Source organism: Micromys minutus, assembly GCF_963924665.1.
Source record: "Micromys minutus genome assembly, chromosome: 9".
In the NCBI taxonomy this organism is placed as follows: domain Eukaryota; kingdom Metazoa; phylum Chordata; class Mammalia; order Rodentia; family Muridae; genus Micromys; species Micromys minutus.
In genome coordinates, this window is record NC_137978.1 from 24313504 (window position 1) to 24332822 (window position 19319).

Sequence of the window (19319 nt, forward strand, 5' to 3'; positions counted from 1 at the left end):
GTGGACTACCTTACCGTGTCAGACCACCCACTCCCTGCAGTTGGGACTTGTCACTTCTTCTTTGTATGCCCCTAACACCAAGCACAGTGTCCAGCACCTTATGCTTCAAGATTTGTGGGAAGAATGTTGTATCCTTCAAAAGAAGCAAACCGCTTGGTGTGTGCCAGATACTGTTGTTCAGTCTGAGAGCCCAAGGGGAAGGATTGGAAGTGGTGGGCACAGCGCTGAGCCTCTTTCTTGTCCAGGAAAATCTTCTGTGCCATTCAGCCAAGTTTAGCCTAGGATGAGAATAAACAAGCTCTGCTCCTAAGAGCATCCATTGTCAGAAATGCTTGGGACCAAATGTGGTTTGGGTTTTGAAGTTGGGACATATTCAGAATAACATACCGTGGAGATGGAACCAAAGTCTGAACACCTAATTCTATGTCACAAATACTTCTGCTCATAACATCATTCTGTGTGTGTGTGTGTGTGTGTGTGTGTGTGTGTGTTTAGTGTGCTAGCATTTTTTACCATGATCCTTATTGAGGGTCAGGTATAAAATATTCCATTTGTGGCATTGTATCTGTACTCAGAATGCTTGAGATTTGGAGTATTTGAGATTTAGAGCTTTCAGACTAGGGATGATAAATCTTGACCATATCAACTCTATCGCCGAGCTTGGCAAGTGAATCAACACACATACCCAACAGTGGGACCTTCTACACTGAAAGCTTGCTCACTCCTCAGAAGGAATAGTCGTTTCTTTTTTGGTATGAATCCTAGAGATCCAGCTATGACCAAGTTTTGAAGCTGATGTCTGCATGGGGACCTGAGTAGCAGTGCAGCCAGCCTCTCCTTGTGTTTTCTGTTGACTGGTTTTTGCTGTTGCCTGCACTGGGGGCCCTCACTTAAGATGAGAAGATGCGTGGGAAGTAGGTTTTGTGCGGTGGACAGCTTCACACAAAGTGTGTGATTATACGCTTTGCATAATTAACTCAGGACATTTGGTTCATGGCCAAAGACTCCCTGTGGCCTCTGAAGCAGAAGTGTATGCAGATTAATTTCTAAGTGTATCTTAAAATGGTTCCTCTGCTCTTGTGGTCAGGTTTTTTCACACCCCCTATGATGGGAAGATGGATGGAGCCCTGTCTGTAGGCATGGAGTTCCTGGGAGTGATTGTTAATGTACACTGGGCTGGTTTTGATGCCTTTCCTGGTATTAAATAAAATATTTTCTTTTCATCCAACCACATTTTTTTAAATCTTAAAGACAGACTTCCGGGGGTGGGGAGGATACATATTTGACTGTATGCTCTCTCTATAGACATTACAAATTCTGACCTGGATGACTTTGATGTCACCTCTCAGGGCTAGTGCTGTTGGGAGCATTAACTGAGAGAGGACCTCATAGTCATTCCTTGCCGTTCTTGCAGGTGCGTGGCTTTCGGCTGGGTGGTTCCACTATTGAGAAAAACAATCAGTAGGGCTGCATTACTGTCTATGGACTTGGAACTACGGAGTGTAATAGGGAATGTCTAGCCTTACCATTTCCATGGTGGTAAGGAAGAAGAGGGTAGTTATTCTCAGTATACCATCTTAAAGCAAGCCCAGTGATGTCACTCTAATGCTTACATGATTCCTTTTGTGTCTTTCCAGGCTGTGACCCAGTTAGAACTTTTTGGAGACATGTCCACCCCTCCTGATATAACCTCTCCCCCTGTAAGTATCCCCCACCCTCTGAACCCTACTGCTGGCTCTTCTTTCTCTACCCACACAACCATGCAATCTGGGCTCTGCTCAGAGAGCCTGGCTAGTAAATTTCAACTCTCGCTCTTGCAAGCTAAACTGTGTTTATTTGGGCATTTCAATTAATGCTCCTGAATATGGAGCTTCTCTACTATGAAGAAGGAAATAGCATCAATGCCCCTCATTTGAGGAGCCAATGGCACCATGCTTAGAACAACCACAGGACATTGCTTGTGGCTTCCTCTTAAGGTTCTAAGAAGGGAGACCAGAAAGATATATAGTTTGAGCCTTCCAAGGGTGGACAGCTGACTTGAGAATATGGACACGAAATGCAACACGGCAGGAAGCATGAGCAGGCATGTGTCATCATAGGCCTGGTCCTCCACAGTACAAGTGGCAGCTAAGGGAAGGTAGCCCTTTCTTTCCCATCCTTCTCTTCCCCTTCCCACTTCCTTTCTCTTCCTCTCACTTTACTATGTTCACCCCCCCCCACCAAACTGGCTTGCCTTTGTGCCTTGGTAAGCATGACCTGTGCTTCCCTGAGCCTCTGGTTCACAGCCAGAGCTCAGTAGGGGCATCCAGGGCACAGTTTGCAGGACCATTGAGATTGCACAGAGCCAGCAGGACGATTGAGATTGTACAGAGCCTTCCTTTGAAAGTACAAATTATTTAAAGAGAGAAAGAGAAGAAAAAGAAAGAAAATTGAATTAAAAACAGAGCAAAATAGAACCTAAAAACTAGACCCTTTGATGAGCAGTCACTGCAGTAGCCACTGTGATGCATGCATGCAGTCTTCAGCCCCTCCCCTTCCTGCTTCCCAGAGGCATGAAGAGATCCAGGCTGCACTACAGAAGCAGGTGGGAAAGGACTGCCCCTCCCAGCACCACACAGTGTGCAAACAGAGGCATAGTGCTACCATTCATTGCTGAGATGCACCTCACAGAGGAAGGGCTGTGATCTCACCACGGGGGACAGATGGCCTGAGACCTTGCAGCCCACAGCTGCCACTGGGGAATCCAGGCACAGCTGCCCTGCTCCCAACCCCTGATGTCTTTTGCAACCTTGTCTTGTTCCCAGAGAAGCCAGCCCACTCTCGTGAGCCTTTTGCTCCTACAACACCCTCAGTGCATAACAGCTGGGTAGAGAAAAGGCAAGAGTGGGCCTGCGAGGCTTTCTTCTTTACCCCCTGTATTGTACAGATGAGCAAACTGAGACCCAGGGAGGACATGTGACTTCTTCAAGGCCATGTGTATGGGGGTGGGGGTGTTCTTGATGTGCAAAACTGCTTAACACAGCAGCTCAGGGCTATGTTTCTGGCCCTGAACCCAAGTGCAATCCAAATGAGTATTTAGTAATCCTCAGAACAATGCCATTCGTCCCGGAAGCTGACGGTCTAAAAATGGCCCTGTCTAATTGCCATGGTTTCAGAATTAATTGCTTGCCCCAGTCTCTTCCAACGGAGGAGGCGGGGACCAGCAAGGATATTATGGCATCACACAGACTTACACTGTAGGCAAAAGCCTACAGCGAGCAGGAGTGGGCATCCTTATTTTGATAACTTCCCTTTATCCAGCACTTAATGTGGCTGACCTTTCTGGAGCTGCAGCTGAGGTCAGGTTGAGGCTAGAAGTCTCCTGATATGCTGCTGCGGTTTGGCTGTCGTCTTAAAAATAGCTCCTTCTCTCTTGCAAAGGGAGGGTTCAAACAAGAGTCTGTGAGGTTCCAGGACATATAGGCCTGCACTCTATCCGCTCCTCAAGCATTTTTTGTTTATTTAGCCAGCTATTTACTGACCACCTAAGAAATGACACCCTCTAACAGAGAATACAATAGGGTTCAGGCAGGTATACTTTAGACTGAATCAGGCGCTTGCAAGTGGTGAAAGTCATATATGACAGAGTAAGTTGGTAGCCTGAAAAAATCCCAGAAGTAAGGGCTCAGATAAATAATCCTGCCCATACCGTGCTGAGCATCCACTATATGCCCAGGCATGGTGCTTAAGAAAAACTGAGTAAATAAATTGTTTAGATGCATGGTTTCATGTAGTCCTCACAGCAGCTCCTTTATCCCCCTCCCCACCCCAGAGGAGGAGTAAGATAATGTTTCTGTCATCAGCCAGTGGAGCACATAAGTGACTTAAACCGTTTCTAATATTAGCGACACCTACCTTACTCCCCTTATCTATGTGGATTTCTGAGCAGGTCTCACACATCTGTTCCCTTTCCCTCTCTGTCTGAAAGACTCCTGCAACCCCAGGTGATGCCTTCCTCCCGTCATCATCCCAGACGCTTCCGGGGAGTGCAGATGTATTTGGCTCTATGTCTTTTGGCACTGCTGCCGTACCCTCAGGTAAGCCCACCCTCCTTTTTTCTACTTCCTTCAGACCTCAGACAACTGATCGAACCAGTACCAGTACAAAGCTGTGGGTGCCTACATCAGGAATTTGGGGATGGCTTCCTTCCACCTGGAAAATTCCAGACTCAAGGTTTTTGAGAAACATGGCATCATGCACACAGGCATGGGAATCAGTGCTATTGTTTCCCAATCACTTCAGCCAGAGGCAGAAAAGATGGTGCAAGGGAAAGAGGAAATGTGCCGCCTAAATCCTGACGGGTAGATGGGACTACCTTGCTGGGTTCAAGGAAAGAGAGGTCCCCCACTCACATGGGGAACCCTGTAGGACAAAAGTAAGCTGCTAATGGCTGATTTCGAAGAGAATGTAGCATTTAGAGATTTAGAAAGTGTCTATTTTCCAAGTGTCCTTTAAAATGCATAGATTGTATTTATAGGGGGATAGAAAAATACCCATAATCACAGTTCAGCAGGTAATCAGAAATGCTAGCCTCTCGGGGCTTATACTTTGTTTCTGCAATATCTGCCACTCCATGTCGCCAGGTCACTCCACTTGGAAATGGCCTCCGATAGCTGAGGTTGGAACAGTGTTGTGTTCTCCTGAGCGCTGAGTCTGATGCTCACTATTTTTCCTGGCTTTATTCTTCTAAACAGCACATGAGAGCTTGAATATTTTAGAATACAAATCTGCTTGAGCTTTTTTATGTAAATAATTACTTTTAATTATATGGTGTTAGGAACGAGTTCTTGCTACTAAATATAAACCTTGCTTTTCTTATATATAAATTAAAAATTCGTACCCTGTTCTAGAATGCAGCTCCTCCTCCTGAGTTTAGGGATCATTACAAACATTTAGAAGCAACATAGTTGATAGACTCATAGCTTAGAATCTATAGGAATCCTAGAAATATATTCATTTCCAAGATCCCCTGATGAATTGTTTTGGTGGACTCTGAAATGGTACAGTGGTGATGGGTTGTTTTCGGAGGGTAAAATGGACATTAAAATCTTGGAAAGAATAAAACAGGATGTGTCCTTTAAAATATGAGTAAAAATTTCTATTAGGAACACTCCTGAGCTGGTGCCTTGACTTCATACACACTGTCACCATTGCTTTGTCTATAAAGATTAATGCTAACGATGATAAACCTCATGGCTACTAATCTTCAGACATGCTCACTCTACAGTATTCACTGGGTTCCACTGTAGGCACCTGTTCTAAGTGCTTGTGATACACCGCTGAACTTAGCTGGGGTCAGAAGCCAGAGCCTACATGAGTGGGCAGTACATTGGAGCAGTAGAGTAATAAGGATGAAGTGGTACACAGAGCAGAGACAGGACTCCGAGGAGAGTGTGGTCAGGAGAATCTCTGGAGTACAACATCATCAATAGGGTGAAGGGTCAAAGAATAAGACCAACTTCCTGGTTACGAGTGTTCTAGGCAGGAGGAAGAAGTTTGGCCTCCCTACTTTCCTCTTCTTCTCTGTAAACAGCAAGATGGTACGAGGTGTGGTTTCGAGTCTCACCCTGTAGGTGGATTACAAATGTCCTGAAGACCTTTGTCAGACTCAGTACTGCGAGACACAGAGAAAGTACTGTAGTTTTCCCCAGGTTAGACTGAGGACAGGTAGTCTCTAACTACTTAGCCAGCTTTGTGTCAAGCTACTGATCTTTGAAATGCTGTCTCTTTGGGTTACCGAAAAATCTGATCAGTTTTTAAAGCATAAGTCTAAAATCAATTTGCAATGGCATATTTTTATTTTCTGTCTTTATGTAAGCTATGCTTCAAGTAGTCTTTGGTCGTGGTAATCTGAGCCTGTGTATCTTCACCTTGTATTAAAAGGTCACTAGATCTTCTGTTTCTATCCACTTGCATCAATAATCTGGCCACCAGATTAATCTGGTCAGGGAGTGACCCACGTCACATAAAGGACAGCTAGCTGCGGAGGACTTTTGAATCTCCCAGTTTGGCTTACTTTTTAGTTAGATGTTGGAGCTGATCATCTGTCAGAAGCAAAACTTCATCGTCATAACTGGAATGAAAAAACAAAACTTGTCAATATCCTGAGAATTAAAGGAGATAACTAAGGGCCTCTGAAAATGCTGGTGCATTGTAGATGCTCGATGTGGAAAAGATTGTTATTACTTTATTATCATAGCTCTGGTTATAAAAGTCAGAGCCCTGTCCTACCTTTCCCCCAACCCCCACCTTCTTGGGACTTTCTTAAATGCATGTAGTAAAGCTTAGCTCTTTGGTGTCTTGGTTACCAGTTGGCAGAGATGGCTGGAATGGTCTGGAGAAGCAAGCTCTGCTATTAACTAGCTGTAAACAGCTCAGCTGCCTCTCCACTGAAACCTAGTTGCTCAAACCCTAACCCTGTAAAATGAGAGGTGGCAATTGGCTCTCTCAGAGCTCTGCTGAGAGCCTCATCCCCATGCCTTGTGTGCTACAGAACCCTCTGTGATTTTGCCTGGAAGTGTGATCTAAGGAAGAACTCTGCAGACATCTTTGCTTTTCAGCTGGTGTAAGCTATGCCCTCACAGAAGCAGAATTGCATGCATAAGAATAAACAGAGAGTGGTAATAGCTACCCCAGAGGGTTACTGCAAGCATCTACTCCCCCACCAAAAATGGGGAGGGGCGGTGTCTTTTCACTCTTTTCTGAATCTCTAGAGACTGAATCAGAGCCAAGCATCCAGCGTGGATATTTTTGGATGAATGAATGAGTTAAACGAGGCAGTGTAGCTAGGAGAAACCAAACATGTCCTATACAAATGCAGCGAGCCTTTGTTTCTAATGTTTTTCTTATAGCTTAGTCTGATTTTGTTTTTCTTTCCTCAGTCATGAATATGGGTGCCTCTAGAGCTGGTATCTTGTTATAGATTGCATATTTAACCACACACACACACACACACACACACACACACACACACAAACACACACACCCTTTAACTGCAAGGTGGGAAAGTGGGTATTCCCTTTTTGCAAGCAGCAAAGAGGTTTGTAATGCCTGAACTTTAGTGACACAAACAGATGTTTCTTGGCACCTCATCCCTCCACTGCTGCTCACGAGTCTCCAGCTAACAAATTGCTTGGTAGCTGCCTTGGCTGCCGTGGAACTGCCCCCTGGAATCAATGCTGCTTTAGTCCTGTGGCTGAAGTGTCCCTTCAGTGATGCCTATGGCCTGTGGCTAGAAAGCAGTAGCTCCCAGACTTGGGGAGAGCTCAGGCTTAACAACCCCTCCTCCCTCAACCAGGAAAATTGAATGAGATCTGTAAACTCCGCAACATGGTACCAATTACCAGTGTTGCCTTTTTCTCTTCTGAACATTATACTTCGGTCTGGAGCAGATGGCGTAAAGCCAGAGAGACATGCTAATAGCTCTTTCCCAAAAATTGTGCAAAACCCATCTGTTAGCTCCCTGTGGGGGGAAAGAAGAAAATATGAGGGGGGTGCTGCAACCAGCAGTACAATTATCAGAAATGAATCTACCTGTGGCTCTTAGGTTCCATTGCACTCTTGGAAAAACATGAAGATGCCCATCTTCTGGATCTGTTGAGGCAGCACTCGAGAACCAAAGCCATGTATCTGAGCCTTATACTCAAGAGTTAGAAGTGCCGCATGGACTCCTCACTCATGGCTCAGGATGCTTCTCCTTAAAATTATCTTTCTTGGGGATTATGTGGTGACAATATGCACTCTGTAGAAACCACACTGTGAATGTTGATCTTTCACCAGGGTAACAATATGCGGTACAATGCTCTCTCACTAGGGGCTGGACAGCCACCGGGAACTGCCAGTCAGCCATGCAGTCAGATAGAAAGGTCACTCCATAGTCTACTGGGCTGCTAAGCTAGGCTGTTCAGTAGGTTAGTGCCTGCGGTATCTCTGCTATAGGTTATAACCCCATCATTGAAGAGTGCATCTATTTGTGCTTTAGAGGAATGGTGGGAAGGAGGGTGGGGCATGACTGGGTCAAAACTGAAGGTTTCTGCTCACTCATTAATATGGGCATTAGAGTCTCTGGGGACATAGAAAGAGCTACGGTTGAAGCCTAGATCCTTTTTCTTTTTAATATAACAAATATCTGCAGTGTTGTAGGAACTCATTATTTTCCTGTACCCAGTTTTAATCAGTATAATGTCACACTGATAGTATGGAATTGAAATGAGAAGTGATTTATAATAAAAGCATGTATTTCAATAAAGAAATACTTGGGCATGACCATAGTGCAGCACATAATGAGCAATGAGATGATTGTACCTGATAGCAGAGTCACCAGTGAAAACTGCAGCTAAAATACAGGCTGAGACAAGCCACAGCGACGAGGGGTTCTGCCAGGGACCACCATTTTCTTGCATGTTCCAGATCACATGACATACATCCTTTCTTGAGTGTACAGGCTTGTCACATTCGTGGGAAACCACAGCTATTAACTCTGTGTGCAGAGAAACTAAATGTCTGAGCCATTTGGTGTGTATAGGCTTGTATCAGGAGGCAGGATCAGTTGTTGTTCTGTGCAATGGTCTCACAAATGATGGATATCTGCTGTCAATGATGGTGGCCCCTTAAATACCATGAGAGCCCAGACTTTTCTGCAGTTACCATAACCACTAAAACATCTCTAGAGGGGGTGATAGCATTCCCTCTGAGAATAATTTAGTTATGTCAAAGCAACTCAGAGAACCAGAGAAACAAATGGCCTGGTTGTCACTTAGCAATCAGAGGTCAAGAAACTGCATTAATAGGTGAACTATCAAACAGTGTGAATAAATCAAAAGTTTGAACAGTGTCCCCCCCTCCCAGTACAACTGGATTTAGAGTTCTACAAAGATGTTGTCTGCTTCATTGTTTCAAAGCCTTTAACACTGGCTGGATTCACCAGTAAGATATCCTTGTGCCCTGTCTAAAGCTTCCTCCTGGGGCATCTTGGCTAGGGGATGGAGAAATGACCAGACTTTGAATGTTGACTTGACCAGCTTCAGTCTGTTGAGGGGCAGTTGAACTGAGGCTAGAACCAGGTGCTTTTGTATATAATCACTGTGGGCTCCAAAGAGTCACTGACATGAATCATGATGTTATCTTTGCCAAGGCGCCTGTCAATCATCCTTTTGGGTGTTGCTAGGATACCCTGAATCCTCTCCCAGTTTGTCCTGATCTCATTGTTTTGCACCTACAGATTTATTCTGGCCGACTTTGAAGTGTTTCTTTGGGCAAAGCTAGCTTCTCTTCCCTCTGCCATCACTGAACTGCCACATGTCTCTTAGGCTTAGGTGTCCATGTGAGTGACCATTATGCCCCCTGAGAAGCATGAGGACCACAGAACGCATGTAAGAATTTCCAGTGGACCCACAGTACACTGACATATTCCACAGTAGCCCAGACCCATTGACCGTGAAAGACCCGAAATAGGTGTTGGCCATCTGGATGACCACTTAACACGAGGAAGATAATTCTGAGTAGAGATGAATTCACCTCAGTTTCGACCCTGATTCTACCTTATGCAAGCTGTGTAGCCCTAAGCAAATTACTTCTCTCTGACCACCATTTTTCTTCAATGGGCATAATGGCAACTAACATTCAAGGATTCTGTAAAGATGCAGAATAGTGGACCATGCATACTGTATGAGTTTAATGAATGGAAATCATTACTTTCTATAGGACTGTTTTAATAAATAGCATTTACATTCCTATCACAATATCACTATCTCACCCAAAAAGAATAATTGGGCAAATAGTCACCATGGTGATAAATGGGAGAACCTGCCTTAGTGTTTTTGTAATACCAAACTACTACAGCAAGAAGTATCCTCATTGTATTAGTAACTTCCGATGTCTGGTTTGTAAACTTAAAAGGTAATAATGCACAAGTAATGTATCATAATTCCTACCTTCAAAGTGAGGTGTTGTCTGTTACATAACGAGCAGGTCATATCAAGTACTTTCCAGCGTTTGTCTAGGCCAACATTTGCTGGGTGTCTACTGTGTCAGCTGCAATAGTCCCTTTCTTGAATACTGAAAAAGAATATATAATATATAATACGGAAATAGGAGATAACGTATGCCCATTTTATAGATAAGAGTCTGAATCCTTGCAGATCGTAAAGGGTGCTTCCAGATGACACACTGAGGAAGCAGAGGTCTGGCTTTTCATCTGTGCCTCTGAGTTTCCCTTCATACACTGCCTGCCTGAAGAGAAACGTAATGAAAGTTAGGTCTCAGTGCCTGACTGCATAGCAGAGACTGGCTCCCAGATGGCCTCAGTCATTGAGACTATTCTCAGCTCACCAACTAGAGGCACGTAGACTAGGCTACCTTTCAGTCTCCTGCCCCTTTCACTGAGACACCCTGTCTCCTGAACTGTGAGACTCAGGAAAGTGGAGCAATGGGGAAATGTTCTCGGATTCAAGCTGTGTTTCATTTCCTACTTATGACCTCTCCCATGACAGGTCAGCCTGGCCCCTCCACCAGTAGGTCAGTATTCAGAAGTCAAGACCCAAGAAGTCCTAGTACAGCCTAGGACTCTGTACATGGACAGTGAATTTCTGGCAATCACTCAAACCCATAGATGTTCCTTCTCCAGGATGTCTGACCCTCCTTTCTCTCGTCCCAGGTTATGTTGCTATGGGCGCCGTCCTCCCATCCTTCTGGGGCCAGCAGCCCCTTGTTCAACAGCAGATCGCCATGGGTACTCAGCCACCCGTCGCTCAGGTGATACCAGGAGCTCAGCCCATCGCATGGGGCCAGCCAGGTCTCTTTCCTGCAACCCAGCAACCCTGGCCAACTGTGGCCGGGCAGTTCCCGCCAGCCGCCTTCATGCCCACACAAACTGTTATGCCTTTACCAGCTGCCATGTTCCAAGGTCCCCTCACCCCCCTTGCTACCATCCCAGGCACGAATGACTCTGCCAGGTCAAGTCCACAGAGTGACAAGCCTCGGCAGAAAATGGGGAAGGAAATGTTTAAGGATTTCCAGATGGTCCAGCCTCCACCCATACCCTCCCGAAAGCCTGACCAGCCCTCCCTGACCTGTACCTCAGAGGCCTTCTCCAGTTACTTCAACAAAGTCGGGGTGGCACAGGATACAGACGACTGTGATGACTTTGACATCTCCCAATTGAACTTGACCCCTGTGACTTCGACCACACCATCTACCAACTCACGTGAGTGTCCTTCCCCTGAGTTCTAAAACCTATCCTATAATTTAAGCTACTGGGGGAAGAATCTATCTCACTTGCATCTCAAGCTTGCAAGTATCACTGACAACCATTCCCATAGCAACCAACTCACTACCAGTCATAGCACATACAGGAGACCCTTACTCCTTGGGTCTCTTTTTATATTACGTTGATACCAAGTTGCACCCAGATCTGTGTGACAGATAATGGCGGTAAGGTTCAGCGACCATAGTACACAAAGTGGTATTCGTCACAACGTTACCATGCTTCTTAGGACTTTGCTGATATGATCATTCATGTTTCTGAACGCATTAGCTTATGGCACACAAGTTCTAGCATGGAGTATTAAAATGGAAACAAATGTAGTGTGTGTGTGTGTGTGTGTGTGTGTGTGTGTGTGTGTGTGTGTGTGTGTTTTAAGGAGAAACAAAGGGCCAGAAAGAGCTCAGAAGGTAAGGGTGTTTGCCAGTAAGCCTGAAGACATGAGTTCAGGCTCCAGAGCCCTGGGGTCAGAATCTGTCTCACTGGCATCTTAAGCTTCACTGATAACCATCCCCATAGCAACCAACTCAGATACCAGTGATAGCACATACGTGAGCCTCTTACCCACAGATCTCTTTATATAAAATTGATATCTACCATCTAGATTTGTGTGAAGGAGAAAACTGACTTCCAAAAGTTTTGTTTCTGACTTTACATACTTACACACACACACACACAGACGCACACACACACACACACACACACACACACACACACACAAATTTAGAAACAAGGCTTAAAATTAGAAGTTAAGATCAGAAGAAAATGCAAGGCAGAGTTTACAGCTATGAGGTCCCAACAGACACTGAGTAGACAATGAGCCCTGGCTAGAAACATGGCTGGTCAATCCTACTGACTGTGTACTTTGAAGCAACAGTCTTGCCTCCATGGCCTTTGTGGTACTTAGCTCTAAAGCCCAATTATTTAAAGACTTTACAACATAGAAGATCTTTTGTGTTCTTTGTCAATGGGATTTTTTTGTTGTTTTTGAGGGGGGGGTTGTTTGTGTTTTTTGTCAATGGGATTTTTCTGTTGTTTTTGAGGGGGAGGGTTGTTTGTGTTTGCAGGTCTCTGGGCCAGCTTTCTAGTGCTCGATTCATCATGATGAGCTGTGTCTTAAGACAAAGCAAGTCACTGCCCTGAGTCCCTGGACTCCTTGTAGGAGCATCAGCTTCCTTCTCACCTTAGCCCTGGGAGACTCTGCTTCCACCGTACTTTCCTATTGCAGACACCAAAAATAGAAAGCCTGCTGCCCAGTCAGAAGCCAGACACACTTGAGCACGCATATGCTTGTCAGACACAATCAGAAAAAGTGTTCCAGTGACTCAGCCTGTGCTTTGACAATTGATAAGGGGAAAGAAAAGGCTCGTGGTACAATGACTTTGGCGTTTTCATTACTGTCACTGGTGACATGGATCACTGGATGGCCAATACCATGAATTGTCAAAAAAAAAAAATTTAATGTGAATACAATTAGATTGTGTCATTCAGCCAGGCTCAGAATGCTCTTCTGAAAATGAAGGCCTCGCGCTCAGGCCATGGGTGCTGTATAGACAAGGCATTTCTATTAATTCTAACCATGGGGTTTCAATGACGAATAATGAATAAAAAATGAAATACTGGAGAATGACAGTCATGCATAAATGAGCAAGAGTCTTTTAGAAACATATGTCTCGTTTTCAATGAACCATGGGCTGCCTACACACAAGGAAGCTCTTCCAGAACCGGGACTGTCTAGTCACTCTCCGAACACTTCTCAGAATTCGAGCAGTGGACCCCGGGCACATACAGATATTAGGAAGGTTAAAGACAATGAAGCCAGCTGACCAGAGGCCTTGTCTCCGAAACTGTGTTTGAGAACAAGGTTAGCCCGTGTGTCCCGGTTGACATTTGAGGACAAACGATTCTTATGTAGCAGCATTCTACCATCTACCCACCAATGCAAACACATCCTCATTCTTTTCTTCTAGTCAATGACAGCTAATAATAACTCCAGCCATTGCCACATGTTCCCTGTGGGTGAAATGACCCCACCCACCCACCTTGAGAGAACACAGGCTCGGAATACTGAAGTGCCCTGCCTGTAAAGCCTTGATCAGCTAAGACGCTGGCATAAATAACCTCTAGCTGTGCTCCTGTTGGTTCCACCGGGGATCGGTGAGCAGTTTACTGTTAGGAGAGTCAAGGGCTCTCAGCATTTTGTAGGCAATAGGCCACTTCAAACACAATTCAGAATCCAATGACGCTAATATCACCCACCGAGTGATGAATCTTTACATAGCATTAAACCCAGTGTAGCCAGTTTGCTCTGAAACCAATTCACAAAGCAACCAGAAATACACAGTCTTTCATTTTAAATAAAATGAGTAGAGTCAGTTTTCTCATACCCTTACCTGACAGTGTTCCTTCAAAATAGGACTGAGAGATGAGTCATACAAAAAAAAAAAAAAAAAAGGAAAACATAAAAGCAAAACACCTCAGTGTTAGACACATCTGTGCCACATCCCATAGCTCATACCCATGCCTGTGTTGAGGTGAATGATCCCCAATGTCCCTCTGGGCTCTGACTCCTAATATCTGAAGGAAGTGTACTACTGCATCTAGTTATTTGTATCAGGAATAAATAATGAAGGGAAAGAGTGTAGTCAGGGTTAGCCTCATTCCTTATTGTAAATGGCAAAGGAGCCATTTGAAATAGGGTTCACGGGGTTAAAGATCAGCACAAACTTTCGCAATCTCACTGTCTGACAAAATACCTGGGTTTTGCTACGTATAATGGGGAAGCATTACCATTGGCAATGTTTCTCACCTACGCAATCAATCCATGCCTTTGGACTAAGCCAGTGACAAGAATGTCCTATGCTAAGTTAATCATTAGGAAAAGAAGAGCTTCCAGTGTCACATGTGTCAGGAACCTCAGGAACAAATAAGAAGAGGAAGACAGCGGAGGGTCATGGCAACAGATGCACATTTTTTACAACAAGCTTATCTGCTAAAGGCTGAGTCTCTTCCAACTCAGCCCGTGCTCATTAAACACTGGGTGTTTGTAAGAATGTGAAACCTGCTTTAGCAGTTGCTGTGAAGTTTTAGTAATCTCCACTCTTCTGTAAAACTTAGGTAACCTCTATCTCTATCTAGAAGCTTGAGGGATAGTGTCCTTAAATTTCTTAACAGTGTCTGGTTCACAAAACGTCATTCAAAAATATGCCTTCTGATATGAGAGGAGAGGAGAGGAGAGGAGAGGAGAGGAGAAAGAGAGGAGAGGAGAGGAGAGGAGAGGAGAGGAGAGGAGAGGAGAGGAGAGGAGAGGAGAGGAGAGGAGAGGCCATGCCCAGCAGTTTGCAGCTTGCTTGTCTGTCAGAAGCACTGTAGGCGTTGTTTGGAGCTCCTGACTCAGTGGTTCTGCAGTAGGGTCAAAGGACTGGCATTCCTGAATCAGGGGAGGAATTTAGATGCTCAGATTTGAATTGAGATGGGAAGTGGGAAGACTTGACTCAAGAATAGGAGACCTCGGGTATCTCTATGGGATATAAATGGTTGTAGCTTATTACGTACATCTACCTCATTTCCTCTCTTGGTTTGATCTCTGTAGCTCCAACCCCAGCCCCTAGGCAGAGCTCTCCATCCAAATCATCAGCATCCCACGCCAGTGATCCGACTGCAGATGACATCTTTGAGGAAGGCTTTGAAAGTCCCAGCAAGAGTGAAGAACAAGAAGCTGTAAGTAACCTGAAGACAGCTCTACCTTTCCTTAACATTAAAATTTGCCCGTAGACAATAAGAACACCAACATAAAAGAGAATGCCAGCTCTGAGCTGAGATTTGAAGAGCCACTAAAGGGTGTATCCACCGGAAACACTGACCTTTTCTTAAGTTGTTAGGAGCTCTCACATCTGGGAGGTGGCATCCTCTGGCAAAAGTCTGAGCCTCCTGTAAAATAATTGGTTGCATATGCCGCATGAATATAATCGTAGTTGGCTTATATTTTCAGTTGTTGAAGAGAGAGAAAAAAAAAGTGTTATCTTCTTGTGTTCTAGCCTGATGGATCACAGGCCTCCTCCACCAGTGATCCATTTGGGGAGCCCAGTGCTGAGCCCAGTGGTGATAATTTAAGTCCACAAGACGGTAGCTAGATAGCGCAGGTCTGGGTAGGTATCCGGCCTTTTTATCTCCTTCACCTGCAAGGTTTTCCCTCTTGCTTGCTCCTTACTGCTGTGTACCGGAGTCTATGCTTTGTCCTTGCCTGTGCTGTGTTACAGTATCCACATCATCTCCCCATGTCTGTGATTGCTCCTGATGCTTGCTCCAATTTGGTTGTTTTCATGCCTGTTTCTATGTTGCCAATATCCATACCCCCTCTCCTTGCCTGAGCCACCTCACCAGTTACCAGTGCTTGCACCATCCCTCTTTGCCTCCTGAATCCTTTCTTTTGCTCATGGATGAATGACCTTTGACATACACCAAAATGTAGGTTTGGACGGAACATGGCGAACAGTTCTATTACTTAATCGATGATACATTCTGAGTTGGTGGCTGGTGATAATGATAAGATGAGGTCCAATCAATAGTACCTCGTGGATACTGAGTTTCTGAAAACATTGGCCCTCTGGAGTGGGCACATTATACACTCACTCACACTCCCAGTCAGTCTCCCCACCCACTCGACACTATCTCTTTCACACACATTCACACTCATATACTGTCTCTTTTAGTCTCTTTAACACCCACAAACTCCTACCCACTCTCTGACAAACACACACGCACACACTCACACACATACACACTCGATAATTTCTCAGTGAAATGAAGTCCTGATGCTTTACTCTTTTAAGCCAAATGTCACTGCATTTGCCTACATGCCACAGATCTAAAGAGGTCACTAATCAAACACACTGAGAAGCCACACTATGAAACAAAAACAAGCCATGCTTGAAATAAGATTGATCAAGATTTAAGGTCATAGTAGCCCAAACTATCTATCCAGGAAGGGTTCTGTACCTCCTTCCAGTGTGTCAGTGACACCCAAGGTCACTCTGGAGGCTCCGAGCCTGTGCCGCGTCTTTGTCTTGCCACCACATCACCTCAGATACTCTCGGCTATTGGAGAGAGAGATCCTTACCCTGCTACAGTGGTGTTTGGAACTCACCTTTCAATACACCTCATTTGATCCAAAGAGGAGCTGATGAAGTCACCTTCTCAGGAGACAGAAGGACACTTTGTTTGCACAAATGTAATTTCTTGGGCCAGCTTTGAAAAACGTTTCAAATTGTCAAGTATCTTCCTGGTTTTCCACAAACATGTAGGACTGCCAGACCAGACTCGAAGTTCTTTACTCAAACTTTCTTAGTTCTGAACAACATCATGGCCATTAAAAATGGTGACCAGCATTCACTGCTTAGAACTGGATTCTATGACAATGCCAGTCAGTCACGGTCCACACGTAGGTTCTTTTGACAACTAATACGGGGATGTGAAAGTACATTCCATTAATAGACTTTGAGATTTAGAAATTTAGCATACTATAACTTGTCACACCTTATATCTGTAAAATATAATAATACCCTGTACTATACAAAACCACAAACACCCATGGGGGGGGGGATCGATCTTTTACACTATATTGGGAGCTGGTCTCTTACAGGCACAGTCAATGCAAAAGGGTAGGATCCTCAGTAGATTCCTCCAGGTGACTTCCAGGAAGTTTTCACCCTGTGTGTATGTTGTACTTCAGAGTTCAAATTCACTTTAGAAAGTTTGATAAATGAAATAGAGGTGACGAGAGCCACTCATCCCAATATCAGCAAACATCATCCTAGAAGTGAAACCTTTTTTGGAAACCAAGATGACTCACTCCATTGGTAGGTCAGTGGTTCACACTCTGCTTCATGAGTTTGGCTTACACAAGCCGAACAGTTTCACGAGGCCTTGCTTTTTTCCACACTTGATGGTCCTACTAGCTCCTCAGCCCGTAGCTGGGTTGTAAATGGACATTGTATGCTGATGTAGCAAGAGCTCCAGATTTGGAACTTTAATTCAAATCTTAGCCACGTAAAAGTGGAAAATCTTGGGCAAGGGATATTTTTTCTTTCCTGAATACTGATTCTTTTTTATTAGCTATAGGAGGTTATATTATCCTTGATATTAACTGATATTTTCTAAGTCTAGTCTGTGGCATAAAGTCAGACCATGCAAATTCACCTGAAAACTTATTCTGGTTTCGGGTTTCTGTTGTCAGGGTTCAGAACCTGGATTCATCCTCCTTGACCATGTCACCTTGATCATGATTCTAATCTTATTTTTCTTCATTTGAAAATAGGAATAAAAATAATGCCCATCTTACAGGAGAGTTGGGTGAAGTCACGAGGTGGTGTGTATGGAGTTCTCAATACAGTGTGTGACACATGGAGTGTCTGGTAGCTACCATCATATCCACCACCAACACCCTTGTTATCAGTAGCTCCCCACACCATCTCCACTATCACCATCATCACCACCACGATCATCACAATTACCATCACGATCACTGACACCTCCACCATCATTAATATTATCATTACCACCATGGCTGCCACCTTCTTCATCTCCATATCACTAGCAGTACAGTCAGTATCAGCACCACTACCATTACTGCAGGAAACCACCATCATAGCCACTGTCTTCACTCCAGCACCACCACCGCCTCAGCACACCCACCAACATCACAGCTATAGCATCCCTATTGCCCTCATCACTACCTTTATTGCCATAATCAACGTAGTATGAACTCAGTATACACTGGTGCTCTATATTCTTAGACTTTATCCACTTAGCCCCATGTTGAATAAAGTCAATGACTAGGAGAGTCTGCTTGACACTTTTTGCTTTTAGGTAAATTGTGGTATGCCTGATAAAAGATTAAAGCAGATGGAGAGATAAAGCCTTCCCAGTAATCCTGTGACATTCTGTTCCATAATCATGACTTCTGCTGGCTACTCATAGACCAACTCTGACACACACATAGACACACACACACACACACACACACACACACACACACACACACATCTTGGGGTTCATATGTAAATCATATTAGAACCCTCTTGTTGCAGTAAATATCCATTGGGCCCAAATAGAAAGATTAAACCACCTATTTAAATATTTGCAGCAACACCCTCTCAGCTTTAAGGGGAGCTAGATTTTAATTTTTGATGAAGCAAGAGTTCAGCATGGCCATTTCACAATTTCCTATCAAAAGCTGTGCAGTGGAATTAAAGCCCACCTTGCAGATAGGTTTCCTATGATGCCCATAGAGGAAGCTCCTGTGAGTCTTTTGTGTCCCACCATCAGTGTCAAAATAGCACAAGCCAAATGTGATCTTTCTGCCTCCATCCCCTTTACCCACAGAACCAACTGGAAATGTACGGACTATAATTTCTTAGTGCTTTTGTGGACACTTGGAAAAATGATTGCATGCAGAGATTTTTGTGTCGGTGGCTTTATTTCCCTTCTGCTGTCACGGAGTTGGAAGGCGAAGTCCCTATCCTTATCACCCTTGCAGCCACTATCTCCAGCTGTTTTTTATTAGAAATAGCCACCCAGTTTTGAGTAAGCAAGGATGACATCTGTTGATAAGTTAAAGCCATATAGCTCCAGAAGAAAAGAAAGCAAACAGACTCAATCCCCACAGGTGGAAGCTTAGGGGCCAATACCAAATGTTTCTGTTTTAACAATAAAGGAAAATATCTCCACTTTATTATTTCACTTTATTCCCCTTACCTTTCCATCTGGGAGAATCATATGTCTTTTAAAGACTGAATCAACAGGGGCAAAATAAATAAATAAATAAATAAAGAGAACCGAAGCAATATTATAATGGCTGGCGTGGGAATAGCAGGTAATTTGTACTTCACTGATGTGTTGCTGGAGCAATTTTAAAGGCGAAATGTTAGCCTTTGAAGGGACGAAAGAAAAATGAAAACATTTATTTGGTTAAATGGCTAAGTAAATAAACTGCCTATCAGACTTCCTCAGCTGTCAAGTC

General features: G+C 44.3%; 1 protein-coding gene across 4 annotated transcripts in view; it reads left to right on the top strand.

Annotated features, from left to right (window-relative positions):
- Window positions 1-15432, top strand: part of DAB1 (DAB adaptor protein 1) — a gene marked incomplete at both ends in the record, with an annotated part of 238912 nt that extends 223480 nt beyond the window's left edge. For all 4 annotated transcript variants that reach the window (XM_080921819.1, XM_080921821.1, XM_080921820.1 and 1 more), the window contains 5 exons: window positions 1638-1700; window positions 3968-4076; window positions 10694-11242; window positions 14892-15019; window positions 15337-15432. In XM_080921819.1, coding sequence (XP_080777945.1) covers window positions 1638-1700; window positions 3968-4076; window positions 10694-11242; window positions 14892-15019; window positions 15337-15432 — 945 coding nt within the window. The remainder of the gene's footprint in view (window positions 1-1637; window positions 1701-3967; window positions 4077-10693; window positions 11243-14891; window positions 15020-15336) is intronic.
- Between the last annotated feature and the right edge of the window lie 3887 nt (window positions 15433-19319).